The sequence below is a fragment of the Bos indicus x Bos taurus genome, chromosome 20, assembly GCF_003369695.1.
Source record: "Bos indicus x Bos taurus breed Angus x Brahman F1 hybrid chromosome 20, Bos_hybrid_MaternalHap_v2.0, whole genome shotgun sequence".
NCBI lineage: Eukaryota > Metazoa > Chordata > Mammalia > Artiodactyla > Bovidae > Bos > Bos indicus x Bos taurus.
The window spans coordinates 41,344,405-41,363,527 of NC_040095.1; the positions used below are offsets into that span (position 1 = coordinate 41,344,405).

Here is a 19,123-nt window from a genome sequence, read left to right on the forward strand (position 1 = left end):
ATGATCTTAGGACTCTCTTGTATCCAGTGATTCTGAGCCATTTTGAATAGTTCCCAGCAGCTTATATGAATTCTATATAAATGTATATGAAAGAGAAAGAAAATATTTGGATAATTATAGGTATCTACATAGACTTGGATTGTGTCAAGTTTCTGAAACTGAACTTCTGAGTCCAAATAGAACAGAACTGGTAGGGAAAGCCAAGATCTGGAATTCTTGAACCAAATTTCATTTATCTTTTCATCTTTGGAGATGCTTTTGATTGTAATTCTAGCTACATGACCGCAAAATAATATAAACATTTAGAATTTCACAAGGAAATGTAACAGGGCAGGTATCTTATGTATGTATTCACATATTCACAAACCCACCAGAACTCTAAACTCTCAGGTTTACAACCAACCTCAGATTGCTCTCCATCTTGGCCACTGATCCTGGGGCAAGGCTGTGGATGTAGATGCCAGGAGGGCTGTTTTCTAGGGCCAGGCAGCAGGCACCGATGCCTAAGCCAACTCTGGGCTCTGTGGGAGGCATCATTGAAAGAAAACAAAATCAAAAGAAAGAAAGAAAAGGAGTATCAGTAATTTGAATCTGCATTAATGTATACTTTGACCAACAACCACCTATTTTTAGACCAGACTTAGGATATACATTTTACTTTTCTTTGTCAATGTGAGCCATATTCTTTTAATGAAATGAGTCTATGGCAGAACCAGGGGCTAACTATGGACTGTGAATTATTTGATGGTCCATTCTCTTCTTAGTCTGAAGGGTCTCCTTGAATCTGTTTTTGGAAACAGGCAGAGTCCCAGTAACATTTTCTATTCTGGATATACAACTTCAGGCTTTCTTTTGCCTCCCATTGATTTCTAGGTTGTTCAGTTGCTCATCATATTTCTACCACTGGAGGCAAAGATTAAAAGCAGTAAGATTTGGTGTTACCCAGGATTTTTAGTTACTGGTGTTAGCTATATTCTTAACTATATTCTTTCTCCTTGAAAATGTTATATTGGCCCTAGAATTCAGCTAGTGAGTGATGTTTTTAACATGAGTCTCTGACACACAGTGATTCATCCAGAGAGAGCTTTAAAAAACTGAGCTACGGGGAACTTTTCTTCACTTTAGTGAAGTGACTGAGATCTCTCCTTTTGATCCTACTGCCCATTTAGAGAACGCCATATGTTGTTGGTAGCAGAATGTTCCAAAGAAGCAATTCATAGAAAAAGACATATAAAAAAAAATGAACCCAAGAACAGATTACAAATTATGATTTGAGAGAATGTAACGAAATGAGGACAAGCTGGTATCACCTTTGTTGAGGGTTACTTCCATGACGATTCTGTCCTTGGGCCCGGGGGCCTTCCGACCCAGGGACGAACTGCCTTCATCACTGCCCCCTGCTGAGGTTCCCCCGCTGGCATTGAAGTTTGGGGAGCTTGATCTGCTCATGTGTGTGGGTGTGGAGCAGGGCGTGAGACTCGGGCTCAGTAACTTGGTGCGTACCGTTAAGACAAACAATCCACTCCGGATTTGCTGAGAAAACAGGAAGAAGGGCTAAAACATTCAGGTTGTCCTTTTATCAAATGATGGGGGAAAAAAAAATCACCAAACCCAAACCAGAATGAAATAAAGAAAAACAAAGATTATGATAAAGGAGGTCCATAAGAATGTCCTTACCTTAAAGGTATGAATGGCTTCTTGAAATGTCAAGCCCTTGATTGGTATTCCATTTACATCTAGGATTTCATCCCCTAGTGAGCAAATTTGAGAATTACATTAACATCAAGCTTTAGTTTACTGGAATCTAACTGCTTGGTCAGTATTAAATAAAATACCATAAAATCCCTGATTTACACCTCTTTAAGATGAATTTTATTGTTCCAATCTACTCTCATTAGCTTAGCTCCAAGGAATGTTACAAAATGGTTCAATAAATGACATTGTATGTTATTCTGCAGTAATTCTCTATTTTCACCTTTAATTAAAACAACTGTGGGAAGCATCAAGACCTTACTCTCTTGCCACTACCAAGTCTGATAATACATGCTCTACATTTAGAAATCAAACTACAAAGACTGAATTCCTACCCTTTTCTTACAGTCTTTGGTTCACAACTTACACCCACTGGTGGTGAAGCACAAACACCCATAACACGTGTGAAGCCAAGCCTGTATTTTCAGAAAGACATGGTGTGTGAAAAGCGGCTTCAGTGACAGAGACAAGGAAACACATGAGATATTCTTTAGGAATGGCGGCCTCACATCTACGTGCAGCCCCACAGTCTAGATGCTTGGTTTTAATGGTGTTCAAGGTTCTGTCAGTAAGCTGGCAAGTTAGTATACACTTCGATCTAGGAGACTGCTGTAGACTAATACCAAATTTCTTTCTCTCTCTTGCTCTCATTCTCGTTCTCTCTCAAACTACCCTGAACTCATCTTCAACTCCAAGAAGGCACAGTCAGGTCATTTTTCAAGTTGTTGATAGTGTCTGCTGGGAACATAATAGAGCTCGGACATTCTCTTGACTTAAAGCTAGTTTCCGGCTTTGGATTCCTGTGTCACGTTCTAGTTTTTGGAGTAACAGTTCATCAAAAACACCACAAAGGCGCACAAGCTGAACCCTGCACAGCAGTGTGGTGCAGAAGAGGAACTCCCTTATAACAGAGTGCAGAGTGGCCCATGAACACACATTTTCACCTCGCACGGACAGCCGATCCCAGGAGCACACGGGGTATTCCATTAAAGGAACCCTGTACACAGGATTAAAAAGGCAAGCAGCACCGAACCCATGTGTTATGTGCCTTTTCTGTAAATGCAATTACAGATGTTGCAAAACAAGTGAAATAATCTGTTTAAAAATCACCTGGCATAACCAAGACTCAACTAGGTGAGGTTTTTGGTTTGTTTCCACCTGAGAAAAAGGTAGAAACATTAAAATGATCACTCATGCTCTTAAAAATCTTTAAAGATTACTTAAAAGACAGATCAATTCAACAGGTTCTGATGACCATTCTGATGACCTCTATTTATTGTAAGTGAATACATACGAAAATACAGGATTTAGGAGAAGCAAGTGCTATTAACCTCTCCTATTGATTTTTTCCCTGCCATTTTACCCTATTCTGCTAGCACTGCAGGATGAATTTCAGTCAAGTGAACACATGGCACATCCATTATAAAAATGCTCCGCTAGAATTTTACATTGTTGGGAAATGAGACACAAACACCACCTGGGGGTTAACCCTTCCTCTGAGAAAGAAAGAAAAAATTCTGCCATTAAAATATGAAGCCTGGTCATGGCTTATCATTAGGACACAGACTTCTGGGATCGCTCTGCCTACAAAAAAAGAGATTCCAATTTATTCCTATCAGTTTAAAAGAAATAAGCTGGTTAAACACAACATAATTGCACCAACTGAACTGAACGGTCACAGCATTTTTGAAGGTAACTAGTAATAGTATGATTCAATCATTCCATGCAGGAAGTATATTAATAAGGAGGAGAAAAAATCAGGATTCACAAACAAGTTCTGGGGATCTAAGGCACAGATTGGTGCATATAGTTAATGAGACTGGGTTATATACTTTAAAATTGCTAAGAAAGATGCTAAATGTTCTCATCACATGCACACACACTAGGTCAATACGTGAGGTGATGGAGGTATTCATTAACATTGTTTGGCAATCATTCTGCAATATGCAAGTGTATAAAGTTATCACGTACACCTTCAATGCACACAGTTATCAATTATATCTCAATAAAGCTGGGAGCAAACAGTGCTTGTCTAGTATGCATAGGTGTGTCAAAAATGGTAGGTGCTATGGGGTTGGTGAAAGATGTTTATGTACTCCAGCCCCAAACAAGAATGCACTGTAAACGCTCAGGAATTTTCAAGGCAATTTCAAAGATCACGGGGACAAGACAGACATTTAAAAACCCAAACAAAGATATCAAGCCACTTCTCACATAACGTCCCCTGTAATCCTCACAACAGTTCTTCAAGGTAGGTATTCACATCCCAAGTTTACAACAGAAGAAAGTGAAGCTCAGGTTATGCGAATTGTCCAAGGTCCTGAGTAAGCACTGGATTCAGCCCAAGTCTATCCAACTACCAAGCCCAGAGCCATAGCCACTCAGGCATTTGCTTCACACCTTGCCAGGGGGCAGATTCTCCTAGAATCAGAGCTCACTGAGGACCACCAGAAGGTTCTCTCCTACCTTCTTTAAGTCTTCCATCCTCTGCAGCCGATCCATTTGGGAAAATGGTCTTGACAAAAATCCCCATCTGTCCTCGAATGCAGTCTCGACCTCCAGCAATGCTAAAGCCAAGGCCCTGGATGCAGAAAGATGGGGGTGCAGGTTGTCAGTGCACTTCTTCACTGAGGGCACGCCCCAATGTAGTATTTAACTCAGAGTTGAGTTAAAGTGAAAGTGTTAGTCACTCAGTTGTGTCCAACTCTTTGCAACCCCATGGACTGTAGCCCACCAGGCTCCTCTGTCCATGGGATTCTCCAGCCAAGAATACTGGAGTGGGTTGCCATGCCCTTCTCCAGAGGGTCTATTCTGACCCAAGGATCAAACCTGGGTCTCCTGCATTGCAGTTGGATTCTCTACCATCTGAACCATGAGGGAAGCCCGTAGAGTTGAGTTAGTAGCTACAAATTCATGTGTTCCCCTCACCATGACCCTCCTCAGATCCACTTGCATTATGCTAGCTATGCATTATATTAAAGGGTGAAAAGTTTTAGGTAAACATTTGAAATTGCTGACATTTTACAATCTTTTGCTCTCCAAAGATGTCAGTTTCACATGGATCAATTAATAGCTCATAGCTATGCAGGTGCCATATCTGTTTTATTCATTTTTGTATAATATCAAATGGATATCAAAATGGCTATTTTGATATTTGTATAACAAATTATTTGTCATTATTCCTCTTATGATAATGGGAATGCCATGAAATTCATTCAAAAGGATAACAAGGGGGCATTCCTTGAAGCGGCAGGGTCTGATTTTCTTTCAGTAGTGGTACAAGCTGGGGCATTTACCGCCCCCCTTGATGGTGCCCTAGCTGCCAGGTGATGACTCCTGAAATCATAAGGGCAAAACGGGTTTGATGATGTCACCTGCAGGGCCATGGGAAAGGATGCCAGGGTGTCCACTCAAATCTACCCAAAGGCCACTTACTTGATTCTTCTTTATACCTTTTCCCTTACTTTATGTAAAAACAACACTAAAAAGGAATCATTTAAAATATATATACTAGCATTTCCTTGAGAGCAAAACAGTGCACACAAAAGAGCTCACCTTGCCCTTTTCTTTGTACAGCCCAATGATGGAGATGACTGACGGCCGGATGAGTCTCCACGGAGATTCCACCTGAGTTGTGCTTAGTGAGCGAGTGGACTTCTTCACAATGTGGTATTCCTAAAAGTCAGCACATGAGGTCACAGATCGTCTCACTTATCCTGCTGTGGTCCCTGGTATAAAAATATACTCAGATTTGGGAAACCTCAGTTGTCTTTTGTGTTAGATGGCCATTGGCCTGTGGTCCATACCTGGTCCAGTGGGTTAAATAAAGCTTATTATAAAGCACATTGGAGGAACAGCCCCAACTGTGATGGACTGCCACGTCTTCTTTCCCCACATAAACAACCTAGGCTGCACCTTCCTCGAGCCTACTCCACATATCCTACTTTTTGCTTTCTGGAGTCGAGTAAGGGACCAGAAACCGAGGGGCCTTGGAGACGTAGAATGAGCATCCTCTGGTCAGGGTCTCCGCTGGAAGTCACCCCTGCTCCCACTCCAAGTTCACAGTCATGGTTAGCAAGTAGCTCATCATTTCAAGCTCAATTCATTCACTCAAAACTCAGCAAGCTTTTGTTTCTTATAAAACCCAAACCGCAAACCCAGACAACTGTTATTCCGTATAAAAAAAATCCCTCTGAGAGACTGCAGCAGCTTCAGCTCTGATCCCTCACATTTGGAAAATGAAATACTTTTCCACAAGCCACACTTTCCCTTTCTGGCACGCAGCAGCTCAAAATCTTGATCTCTTTTCCCTTCCCATCACCCACCAAGTCCAGAGGGTGGGTGTAAGCAGTGTGGACCATTCATAATATAAACAAGAGAGTAAATGAATCTATTCCTAAAGCACTGCGACAATCTAGCTCCTTGCTATTCTTTTTAGAAGCATACATTTCTTAAATGACATAGATATTCTAGCATAAACAACAAAATCATTTCATGTTTAATATGAGAAAAAAAGACACTAGAAAACAGTCTTTATCCTTAATCAGCATATTCTACATTCGAAGGTAGAAATGAGATCTGCTAATGATATTTTCGTGTTCCTAGCAGCTTAGAACAACTATATCTTGCAGTTTTACATAATATCTGTCCGCTATGTTGGCCTCCCAGCCTCTGATTCATTTAAAAAAAAAGAAAATGATGTTGGCTTGGCAAGGTTACCACCCTTTTACCGAAACTATTATGGAAATACTTTGGCCACCTGATGTGAAGAGGCCACTCATTGTAAAGACCCTGTTGCTGGGAAAGACTGAGGGCAGGAAGAGAAGGGGACGAGAGAGGATGAGACGGTTGGATGGCATTGTTGACTTGATGGACATGAGTCTGAGCAAACTCCGGGAGTTGGTGATGGACAGGGAAGCCTGGCGTGCTGCAGTCTGTGGGGTCACAAAGAGTTGGACACGACTGAGCAACTGAACTACAACAATTATGGAAACAGCCAGGCATAGCCCTCGAATATAGAGGTTCATGTGCAGACTCACAAGGGAACTCTTTCTCTGATTAACAACCTCCAGCAGAGCCTTCTTCCATCTGCCCTGTAGGAATCAGAGGCCAGCAGGCCTCACTCTTGTCCTGAAGAGTTTTAGGGGTCTCACTGCACTTTTACACTTCTGTCATCCCATTTGGCAGCCATGAGCCCACCTGTGGTCATCTATATTTAAATTAAGATATATGAAAATTAAAAATGTATTCCTCAGTCTCTCTAGCCACTTTTCATGTGCTTCAAAGGCACATGTGGCTACCATACTGGGTAGTGTAGACATAAAACATTTCCATCACTGCAGAAAGCTTTACTGGGTAGCTCTAATCTAGACGATACTTTTTAGTGGAGGGAGGATAGGAGAGAGAAAGAGAAAGAGAGGAGGAGAGAGGAAGGGGCTTCCCTATGGCTCAGCAGTAAAGAATCGCTGCCCATGCAGATGTGGGTTCGATCCCTAGATCAGGAAGATCTCCTGGAGTAGAGAATGGCAACCACTTCAATATTCTTGCCTGGGAAATCCCATGGACAGAGGAACCTGGTGGGCTACAGTCTGTGAGGTCACAAAAGACTAGGATGTGACTTAACAACTAATCAACAAAAGTGGAAGGAAGGAAAGAAAGAAAGAAAGGCAAATCCTGGGAGAAAGAGAAAAAGGCAGAAAAAAGAGGACAGAAAAGAAAGAACAACTCGAAGAGGGAAAAACAGCTTCTTGTTTAAAATCTTGCATTAGCTTGTGTTTCTTGGTTCCTAGAAGCCTGTTCTTTTGTTGCTGTTCAGTCGCCAGATCGTGTTCAACTCTTCACGACCCAGTAGGCTGCAGCACACCAGGCTTCCCTGTTCCTCACCATCTTCTGGACTTTGGAAATAGATCATTTCCGGCCATAAATACAGTCAGGTTTCCTCGTGAGTCAGTTAAGAAGTCAGCACCTTAGTGCTGGACATCCTTGGCCAGGACAACAGGAGACCTGCTTTCATTTTCCGCACTGACCAAAACATTCTGGCAATGTGGCTCTCTGACGGCTTCTTAATCTCCCCGTTGATCCAACTGGATCATGCTGCCCAGGACACACACTTGTCTCCAGACATGGGTTTTAACCAGGCCTCATGCGAGTTTTCTGCTCTGCTTTTTCTCATTGCCCCAAGTTCAGTGGCCCTTGGTGGATTCAGCACATGACAGCCTAATCAGCAGTGGCCTCTGAAACACAGGCACTTTCTAATTGTATTCAGGTCAGGCCAAACTCCCTGCACAGTGATTCTGGTGTATCGCTTGGAACTAAATACTCAACCTCTTTGGGATTTAGCTACCCTATCCGTAAAAATGTGAGACACCCAAAGCAAGAGCCCAACCCAGATGACCTGAGCTAGGTCTTCTAGAACTCTGATACCTGAGTCTCCATGCACTTAAGGGTATCACAGCTGTCACTCCCTCTGCCCCCCATCTCTGCTTCACTGAGGCCTGGGGACCGGATGCCAGTGACCCCTCTGCACTCTGGCTGACGGTGCCAGGACTGGAAGAACACTCCACAAGTTCCCAGAGACTGAGCCTGCTCCTGACTTGGTTAGGAGACGTCCACCAGGTATTGACTGGGTTGAGGACGATGAAGTCGAGGGGAGCCCCTGTGCAGGGCTGCGGAGTCCTGAGCTCTGCTGGGGACAGAATATGAACATCCCCACCCCCCTCAGTCCTCTCTGCAGTCTCTTCTGACTTTGGCTGTTGGAGCCGTTACTGTATAAGAGGTAGGATCCAGGCACACACCATAGCCAACCCCGCCACGTATCCACACCCACCTACCCACCAGGCTCTGCCGACACACAACACACCCACGGAACAAGAGACGGTGGTTCACCACAGACCGTGAGGCGCCATTGTCTCCTGGCAATGGAAGTGGCTCTCATTTCCAAAACACACAGTGGAAGAGAATGGAGATTTTGAGATTCAACAAGGGATTTTTTTCCCCCTTCTCTTCTATTTCCAAATATTAAGCTGACTTCTCTCTAGCCTCCCTGGATAGACCTTACTGACTATACTATATCTCTTGTCCTAAATACTTCTGGCCCTCATACACAAACAGGTCTTCAGAACATGAAGCTCCTGCTGGCCTCTGAGAGAATAACAGAAAACCTGGAGACCCATGGTTCGAAACGTGCTCTTCTGCCTGTAGCCAAGTAGCTATGACTGGATAAGAAAGTCAGGGGCTCCACAGTGCTGTGCTACCTGTGATGTGCCCGTCGAGTCCAGGAGCTGGGGAAGGGAATGCTTCCGGCCATCTCGGGAGACCTCTAACATCCTGGCCCGGGGGTCACCATGTCGCACCATCAGTTCATTATATTCTTCAACAGACTCTAGACGGTGTACACCACCTTGAAAAAACAGAGGGAAAACATGACGAGATATAGAATGAAGAGAATCTTAGGAGCATGTACAGGTAAAAACTTGTTGCATTTACACCTACATTCACGGTTGCTCAGATGGCCTGGTGGCCAATACCTGGCTCATCATGTTCTCTTGTCAAGTTCTGCATGAGCTTGGGGTGTGTTGAGGCCATAATGCCAGACTCTGAAGAAAGTGCTAGTTTTTAAAGTGACCAGTTTGGATAAAGGGTAATGTATATATTTAATCCAACTAAGATGTAGCTGTGGTTGATAAGGCAATAAGCAATGGTGAGAATGCTATCAGCGGATGGCTTTTTAGTGATGGAGGAATATCACTTTGTGATTGGTAGTAGACCCTTGTGGTAGATGCTTTTTTTCATGTATAGCAATGGACATTTAAACAAACTTTTAGTTAAAGTATAACTTACAGAGAAGTGCACAAAACCATTCCATGAAATTTCACAAAATAAACCTGTCAATAACCAACATCCAGACTAAGACATGGACTATCACCAGGTCTCCAAATCCCTTTTGTGCCACTGAACACTGCTCACCAAGGGCAGCCATTATCCCGACTTCAAACATCATAGATTGTTGTTGTTTAGTTGCTAAGTCATGTCCGACTCTTGGCTACCCCATGAACTGTAGCCCACCAGGCTCCTCTGTCAATGGGATTTCCCAGGCAAGAATACTGGAGTGGGTTGCCCTTTCCTTCTGCAGGGGATCTTTCTGACCCAGGGATCAAACCTGCGAGCTCCTGCTTGGCAGGTGGATTCTTCACCACTGAGCCACCCGGGAGGTCCAACATCACAGATTATTTTCACCTATTTGATATAAACGAACACATACAACATGTTCGTTTTGAATCTGGCTCCTATTCTCAGTATTTGTGAAATTCCATCGTGTTGTTGCATGCCAATAGATTGTTCACCCCATTTTTGCACACTATTTCATCATATAAACATACCACGATTTATCTATCCATTCTATTGCTAATGGACATTTGATTTGTTTCCAGTTTTAGACCTAGAATAAGGGTCAGAAAACATTTTTCTGTAAAGGCCAGATAATAAATGTTTTAGGGTTTATGAGTCACAGATGGTCTCAGCACACATTCTTTCATTTTTTTAAGATGCACTAAAAATGTAGAAAGCATTTCTATCTGTGGGCCACACTAATACACTTGTGGGTGGTAGTCTGCGGACCCTGATCTAGAATATACTGTTGGACATTCTGTGCATGTTGTGTCTGTTGGATCTATCTAGAATGAGAGTGGCTGGGTTACAGGCATGCGTTCCCTTTCGCCAAGTGGGATCACCAGGGTGCATTACGGCTTGTTCCTCCACATACTTGTTAGACTTACTAGTGCCAGTCTTTCTAATTTTGACCACTCTGTTAGAGTGGATAATAATGGTATCTCACTGTGGTTTTTAATTTACATTTCACTAAGGACTAATGGAGATCAAATTAAAGGAGATGAAACCAGTCAATCCTAAAAGAAATCAGTCCTAAATATTCATTAGAAGGACTAATGTGGAAGCTGAAGCTCCAATACTTTGGCCACCTGATGTGAAGAGCCAACTCATTAGATAAGACCCTGATGCTGGGAAAGATTGAAGGCAGGAGGAGAAGGGGACAACAGAAGATTAGATGGTTGGATGGCATCGCTGACTCAATGGACATAAGTTTGAGCAAGCTCTGGGAGATGGTGATGGACAGGGAAGCCCGGTGTGCTGCAGTCTTTGGGGTCACAAAGACTTGGACATGACTGAGTGATTGAACAACAAAGGACTAATGGGACTGAGCTTCTTTTCAAATATTCATTGACAGTTTTTCTTTTTTAAGGCCGTAAACAGACTGTTCAAGTCTTTTGCTCTTTTATCCTTTTTTCCTTTTTCAATTGGACTACTAGAAAATTTTGGTTTTTTTTCCTTTGCTCATTCTTTTATTGGGTTTTTCTCTGTTAATTTACAGGAATTTTATTTATTATTATTAATATATTTTGGATATGAGTCCTTTGTGGAATCTATGTATTACAAATATATTTTCTGACTTTGATTCTTTCAACGGTATTTTTTGATAACCAAAAGTTCATAATTTTAATGTAAACAACATATCATATTTTCTCTTTATGGTTGGCACTCTGTATCTTTTTTAAGGGGCTTCCTTGGTAGCTCCTGCAATGCAGGAGACCCCAGGTCGATCAATGAATTGGGAACACCCCCTGGAGAAGGGAACAGCTACCCACTTCAGTATTCTGGCCTGGAGAACTCCAGGGACTGTATAGTCAATGGGGTCACAAAGAGTCAAACATGACTGAGCAACTGTCACATCTTTTTTAATAAATCATTAACAATTTTTAAACACATCTTTATCATACGTAGTTTAGTTACTAAGTCGTGTCCATCTCTTTGTGACCCTGTGGACTGCAACACACCAGGCTTCCCTGTCCTTCACCATCTCTTGGAGTTTGCTCAAATTTATGTTCACTGAGTCACTGGCTGAGTCATGACTATCTAAGCATCTCATCCTTGGCTGCCCTCTTCTTCTTTTGCTTTCAATCTTTCCTAACACCAGGGTCTTTTCCAGTGAGTTGGCTCTTCACATCAGGTGGCCAAAGTGTTGGAGCTTCAGCATCAGTTCTTTCAGTGAATACTTTGGGTTGCTTTCCTTTAGGACTGGTTTGATCTCCTTGCAGTTCAAAGGACTCTCAAGAGTCTTCTCCAACACAAGAGTTCAAAAGCATTAATTCTTCAGCACTCAAGCCTTCTTTATGGTCGAACTCTCATATCCATAGATGACTACTGGAAAAACCATAGCTTTGACTAGACGGACCTTTGTCAGCAAAGTGATGTCTTTGCTTTTTAATACACTGTCAGAAGGCAATGGCACCCCACTTCAGTACTCTTGCCTGGAAAACCGCATGGACGGAGGAGCCTGACCCAGGGCTGCAGTCCATGGGGTCGCTCAGAGTCGGACACGACTGAGCGACTTCACTTTCACTTTTCACTTCCATGCATTGGAGAAGGAAATGGCAACCCACTCCAGGGTTCTTGCCTGGAGAATCCCAGGGACGGGGGAGCCTGGTGGGGTGCCGTCTATGGGGTCGCACAGAGTCGGACACAACTGAAGCGACTTAGCAGCAGCAGCAGCAGATTTGTCATAGCTTTCCTTCCAGGGAGCAAGTATCTTTCAATTTCATGGCAGCAGTGATTTTGGAGCCCAAGAGAATAAATAAAATCTGTTAACTGCTTCTACTTTTTCCCCATCTATTTGCCATGAAGTGATGGGATGGGATGCCATGATCTTTGTTTTTTGACTGTTGAGTTTTAAGCCAGCTTTTCTACTCTCCTCTTTCACCCTCACAAAGGACTCTTTAGTTCCTCTTCACTTTCTACCATTAGTGTGGTATCATCTGCATATGTGAGGTTGTTGATACTTCTCCTGGCAATCTTTACTCCAGCTTGTGATTCATCCAGCCCAGCATTTCACATGATGTACTCTGCATAGGAGTTAAATAAGCAGGGTGACAATATACAGCCTTGACGTACTCCTTTCCCAATTTGGAACCAGTCAGTTGTTCCACGTCTGGTTCTAACTGTTGCTTCTTGATCCTGTACACAGGTGTCTCAGGAGGCAGGTAAGTTGATCTGGTATTCCCATCTCTTTGAGAATTCTCCACAATTTGTTGTGATCCACACAGTCAAAGGATTTAGCATAGTCGGTGAAGCAGAAGTTTATATTGTATACTATTTTAAAATAGGATACTTTAAGGGACTTTATCTAAAAATTTTTATTTATTTAAATTGAAGTACATTTTTACGTATGATATAAATTATACATGTATAATACAGTGTTTAACAATCATTAAAAATTATATTCCATTCATAGTTATTATAAAATATAGGCTATATCCCCTGTATTATACAATATATCCTACATATAAAACTATGTAGTTTACTTTGTACATAATAGCTTCTACCTCTTAATCCACTACTCCCCCCTCCCCTTCCCTCATCTTTCTCCCCAGTGGTAATCACTAGTTTGTTCTCTATTATCTCTAAGTCTGCTTCTTTTTTTGCTATATTCATCAGTTTGTTGTATTTTTTAGCTTCTACATATAAGTGGTATCATACAGTACTTTCTTCATCTGTCTGACTGCTTTTACTTAGCTTACTACCCTCCAAGTCCCTCCATGCCGCTGCAAATGGCATCATTTCACACCTTTTTATGGTGGAGTAATATTCCATATATACACAGACAAACACACCACATCTTCCTTATCCGTTCAGCTGTTGATGAACACGCAAGTTGCTCCCATATCTTGCAACTGTAAGTAATGCTGTTGTGAACACTGGGGTGCATGCATCTTTTTGAATTAGTGTATTTAGTGTTTTTTTTGATACTTCTTTTCCAGAAGTGGAACTGGTGGGTCATATGGTAGTTCTATTTTTAGTTTTATGAGAAACAGCCATACTGTTTTCCATTGTGGCTGTGTCAGTTGACATTCCTACCAACAGTGTATCAGAGTTTAAAGACTTTAATCTTAAATGATGGATCAATTATATTGAATATAGTTACAATCACATTACAATGTTTACATTATGCACCAATATATGTGTATATCCATGTATATGTATGTATATAACTATATACACATACAGATTCTTTGAAATGTCAAATTCTTCTATTTAATATTTTAGTTGATGACTTAAAAAATTTTAATTTATCTAAAAATTTCTCAGGAAGATTTTCATGAAATAAAATCAGATGATTCTGTACTCTTTTAAAAATAATATATTGCTGAGTTTTTAACAATGATGAAAAGCTAGAATGGTGCTGATACAGTTATAATGGACATCACTAAAGGCCTGGGTTTTCAAAAGCTACATATTAACTTTGTGATACAAATTTCAGGTTTTCAAACATCTGAAATTCCTTTGCAATCAAAAGAAAAATTTTCATTTAAAAAGATCACAGACCTAAGGCATTAACATGGATAAATCAAAAAATACCAAAGTTAAAAGGGAACCCTACTGGCAAAAAAGGAGGTATGAAGTAAAGAAAACTCTGGTTAGAATATCAGGAAAAATGTTCCATGAAATCACTTCAGTCACTTTGGAGCCAGACGGGCCAAAATCTTAGTGGAAATGGTTGGAACCTCTTTAGAGAACCTCCTTAATAATTCATGACTTAATAACTCATGGCCAGATTAATCTATCTTGGCATGCTTACTCATATGAACAAGATTTATTAGAAGAAAATTCCTTTTGAGCTGACAGGGAAGCACTTGCCATCAACAGAAGAGAAACCACATACGGTAGTGTCTGTAGATAATATACTGATACGTGAATACCAGAGTGACTCACTTATGAAAATATGAAATAAATATCCAAGTTTACAGGACCCAGAAATTAGGAAGTGATCACATTAAAATCTCCTGTATTCAAATGTCTTTAGACTGAACATATTTCAAAGCACTGAATGAAGAACCAATTCCTTAAGCCTCTTTAACGTGCCTCCAAATTACTTTTCCAGTCTTATCTCCCACTAGCCTGCTTGGTGAATTCATTGCTCCAGCCTGCGAATTCTCAGAGGAGAGCATTTGTCCTCCACCTACATCCGTCCCCAAACTGGGGAGCATATAAATATCACTGAAGTTTCCCCCAAGTTTGCCTGTACCATCACCTCCTGTGCCAAGAATCTCCTCCCCCCTATTCTTTCTGCTGGACTGAATCATGGTTGTGGCTGGATTATTGTATCTTTCAGACAGCTGAGGCAGAAAAACAGTTGCCAAAAACTTCTCTAACCCATTTTTTCCCCCCATTGTCCCAAAATATTTCTCATGCATTTTGTCCCAAGCCTAGACCCTGGTTTTCCTCCTCTTGTGTTCTGCCTAGTCCTGCCTGTGTACTGGCTTTCCTTCATCCTGCCCACTCTGGATGCCTCCCCCAGGCACCACAACTCAGAGAGACCTCAGTCTTCACAACTTTCGTGCATACTTCATCATGACCTGCAACTTGGAATCTTCCTGTCTGAACCCAATCAAGCATCTTCCCCTCTTAAGAGTGGACAATGACAATGATGGATGTGATATTAACCATGACAGTGATGACAGAGGCAGCTACCACGTGGTGAGGGCCTATCGCAGCCACATTTTGGAATGGCAGTGCCATATGCATTCTCTCTACTGGATCTCTCAACAAGGCTGACTTAGAAGGCACTCACATTGATATGCACAATACATGTATATTATAACCCTCATCTTATTGGTGAAAAAGTTGAGACCCAGAGAAATCACCTGCTCCAGGTCACACAGCCAGCAATGGCAGAGCTGGGAACTGAACACAGGTCTTCCTGACTTCGTGCATGTGCTCCTTCTACTATATTTCCTTGTTACGGCCTTGTGAGTCTGCGGAAAATACAGGAAGAGAAGGCGGCTTGCATTTGTGGCAAACAATAGCCAGTTCTGGATTTAGTACTCAGTTGAATGTCCAGCATGGTTTAAATCAATAGTACGAACGTGGAAAGTCATGGATCTGAAAGGTCATCAGCTAGGATCCCCTCCCCACATCATAAACCCCCAGTCTGAGGAATAGGATTCTCTCCATGACCTCCAGGAAGCTGAGAGGTGGTGGGAAGAACTCTGGAGGGCAGACTGAATGAGCGACCTTTGGGATCCCCTTAATTTCTCTGGTCACATCCATAAAATGAGGAATGTGACTACACTGGTTTCAAAGGTCACTGTATTTCCCTAGAACTCTGTGAGCCTTCCCTGGGAATTGTTTATAAGGTACTGATCAGAGAGATGACCCAAAAACCCCCTCCCCTGCCCAAACACACAGGATTTAAATGTATTCCTCACAGGTGATCCTCGGGGCTGAAGGGGAGCTGTTGTTTTCTTCCTGTGAGGACCATCAGCCTGACCTTTCTCTTTGGTCTTACTATCCTCTGGTCATTACACTTTTTGTTGCAAACCCATACCCTAACAGTCATAAATGACACTACCTAATTATTCTGAGTTATAAATACAAAGCAACTCATTTTGTTACTCAGGTTTTCTTGTTTTTAAATGGATGTATATCCTAAATCTGCCACCTTACCTGAGAATAATAGAGGCGGAGGCAATGTGGGCTGGAGATGCTCTTGGTTGGCAGCCATAGACACCGCCCAACCCCTCCACTGATGTGGGCAGCAGAAAGAGGAAACTGACTTACGGGGGGATGGTAACACACCAGGCTTTGTGTGAGGTGCTTCTATGCGTGCTTTTGTTTTGTTTTTATCTGTTCAACCTTTTAAAGTTGGGACTATCTTCTCCTGTTTTAGGTGAGACAGGAAGTTTACGGAGGTTCAATAACTGGCCCAGGGTCACAAGGTAACTCAAGAGCTGATGGGTAAACTTGATTCTGCCAAGCTTCCAAACTCTTGCTTTTCCTGTTAGACCGGATGTCCTTCACAGGTGGGTAGCCAAGGGGTGATTTTTCTATCAGACCAGCAGACACAGTGCTGAGGGCCCAAGCCAATCTTAGGGGTCCACAAAAATGTTTTAATTTCTTTTAAATTCAGGAGGAAAAAAAAAATGAACGTAAGAGTAACTAATAGATAATGAATCGAGCTTGTACCTTTATATCAATGCACCCATAAAATATAATTTTTTTTCCCCTCTTGTTTTGTAGAAAAAGCTTGACAAGGTGAAAGTGCCTCAGACATTGTCACAAAAGTCACAATGTGTCCCCACACACAGCCTCTGACTTTCTCTCTCAGGGCCTAGGCCAGCTGCTAGGAAGATGTGCCCAGGAAACATCAGATCTCTTTATTACAAAAGCTACAACTAGGTCCCAATGCCCCCTCCATTTAGTTGAGATGCACATTTGATACCTTAAAAAAAAAAAAAAACCCAGTTCTTTGCTCCAGGTTCTGGTGGACCAGCGGTTTGGGGAATAGGTATGTTTGCTGGAAAGATAGGCCATCAGGAATATTCCACAGAGAAAGGGTCACCTGAAGTAAATGAACCAAACACAACAGGAAATTTACATTTAAGCAGAGACAAACAGAGATGTTGACATTCCCTTCATTATGACTCAAATGAAAATACTCATGTGGGCAGCCAGGCTGAAGGCAGTTATGCCTGGGGCATGCACCATCAAAAATAAAACAATCTGGAAGTTTTATGGAAAAAAGATGGTTAGATAGCATCACCGCCTCAATGGACATGAATTTGAGCAAACTCCAGGAGATAGTGGAGGACAGAGGAGCCTGATGGGCTACAGTCCATGTGGTTGCAAAGAGTCGGACATGATTTAGTGACTGAATAACAACAACGAAAGAAAAAAAGAGTTGATCGTGCTAATAACCTTATCTTCCCATTCCTGAAGCCGTAAGCTCCCAATCAGGCAGGCAAAGAGTCCACTTACCTGACAGGCGACTCTTGAGCTTCATCTTACTGCTGCCTTGTTTGGGACTTTCCAAGTTCCCCTTGGATTCCTCGGGGCCGCATGCATCATGGGGCTCCTCTGTTCCAGGCATCTGAAATGCAGAGAGCACAGAGTTGACGGGAGAGGCCAGCCCATGGTCACTTATGCCATTTCCTCCAAGATCTTTACCTCAAGGCTCAAAGAGCAGCAGTACAGGTGTCACATGAGAAAAAAAGTTCATGGGATCAAAGCACAGCCCTTCAGATAATCTGGAACCACAAAGCCTCATGCTGACAAGACAAGTTCCTCCTCAGCACGAATCTCACTACACAGGATAGAACCAGTTCAGTTCAGTCGCTCAGCTGTGTCTGACTCTTTGTGACCCCATGGACTGCAGCACAGCAGGCTTCCCTGCCCATCACTAACTCCCGGAGCTTGCTCAAACTCATGTCCATTGAGTCGGTGATGCCATCCAACCATCTCATCCTCTGTCGTTCCCTTCTCCTCCTGCCTTCAATCTTTCCCAGCATCAGGGTCTTTTCTAAAAGAGTCAGTTCTTCTCATCAGGTGGCCAAAGTATTGGAGTTTCAGCTTTAGCATCAGTCCTTCCAATGAATATTCAGCACTGATTTCCTTCAGAATGGACTGGTTGGATCTCCTTGCAGTCCAAGGGACCCTCAAGAGTCTTCTCCAAGACCACAATTCAAAAGCCTCAGTTCTCCAGCGCTCAGCCTTCTTTATGGTCCAACTCTCACATCCATACATGACTACTGGAAAAACCACAGTTTCGGCTAGATGCACCTTTGTTGACAAGGTTTCAAACTGGAAAGAGCCCCTGGGGTCATTTTGTTACTTGAGAAGGAACATGAGTTTGAATGGACTCAGGGAGATAGTGAAGGACAGGGAAGCCTGGGGCACTGCAGTCTATGGGGTCGCAAAGAGTCAAACATAACTTAGCGACTGAACAACAACAGGTCAACAGGATATTCCATCTGCCATATTCCTGTTAGAAACAAATGACAAGCCCAAAGTGCTGTGGCTTCTGCTAAGCCCCACCAAGACTTCATACCTAAAGGACCTTCTTTTCTGCCTATAAAACCTTCCATTTCATACAGAGGGTCTTTCTACTTTCTAGACAGGATGCTGCCTGATAAAAGAATTGCTGAATAAAGCCAATTAGATCTTCAAATTTACTCAGCTGAATTTTTTTTAAACACTCCTTAGTACTGATTAAATACCTTCCAGAATCAAGCAGCACTTAGGATACATAGAACTCTTCATGATCAGCCCACATGTCTGTAAATTGTAAATCCACATTACCAGACACCCAGAGGTGAAGAAGAAAGGATGGCACTAAGACCCCTTAGCCATCCATCTGAGAAAAGCCCAACATGCTATGAAAAGCTATGTTTATTAGAGAGGAAAAGGAGAGTTGAGAGTGTTTATAAAAACACCTGGAGGGTAAATTTACATGTACAAAACTTAGGAGACACACCAAACAAATGAGCCTTGTCATTTGAAATTGTACTTTCCTTTAAGGTTCTAG

At 42.3% G+C, this 19,123-nt stretch overlaps 1 protein-coding gene across 7 annotated transcripts in view; it reads right to left on the minus strand.

Annotated features, from left to right (window-relative positions):
• Positions 1 to 19,123, minus strand: part of PDZD2 (PDZ domain containing 2) — a 404,920-nt gene that overhangs the window by 38,265 nt on the left and 347,532 nt on the right. For all 7 annotated transcript variants that reach the window (XM_027520465.1, XM_027520462.1, XM_027520463.1 and 4 more), the window contains 7 exons: positions 17,578 to 17,689; positions 9,006 to 9,151; positions 5,308 to 5,427; positions 4,219 to 4,333; positions 1,678 to 1,751; positions 1,311 to 1,533; positions 404 to 521 (listed from right to left, as the gene is read on the minus strand). In XM_027520465.1, the coding sequence (XP_027376266.1) occupies positions 404 to 521; positions 1,311 to 1,533; positions 1,678 to 1,751; positions 4,219 to 4,333; positions 5,308 to 5,427; positions 9,006 to 9,151; positions 17,578 to 17,689 (908 nt within the window). The remainder of the gene's footprint in view (positions 1 to 403; positions 522 to 1,310; positions 1,534 to 1,677; positions 1,752 to 4,218; positions 4,334 to 5,307; positions 5,428 to 9,005; positions 9,152 to 17,577; positions 17,690 to 19,123) is intronic.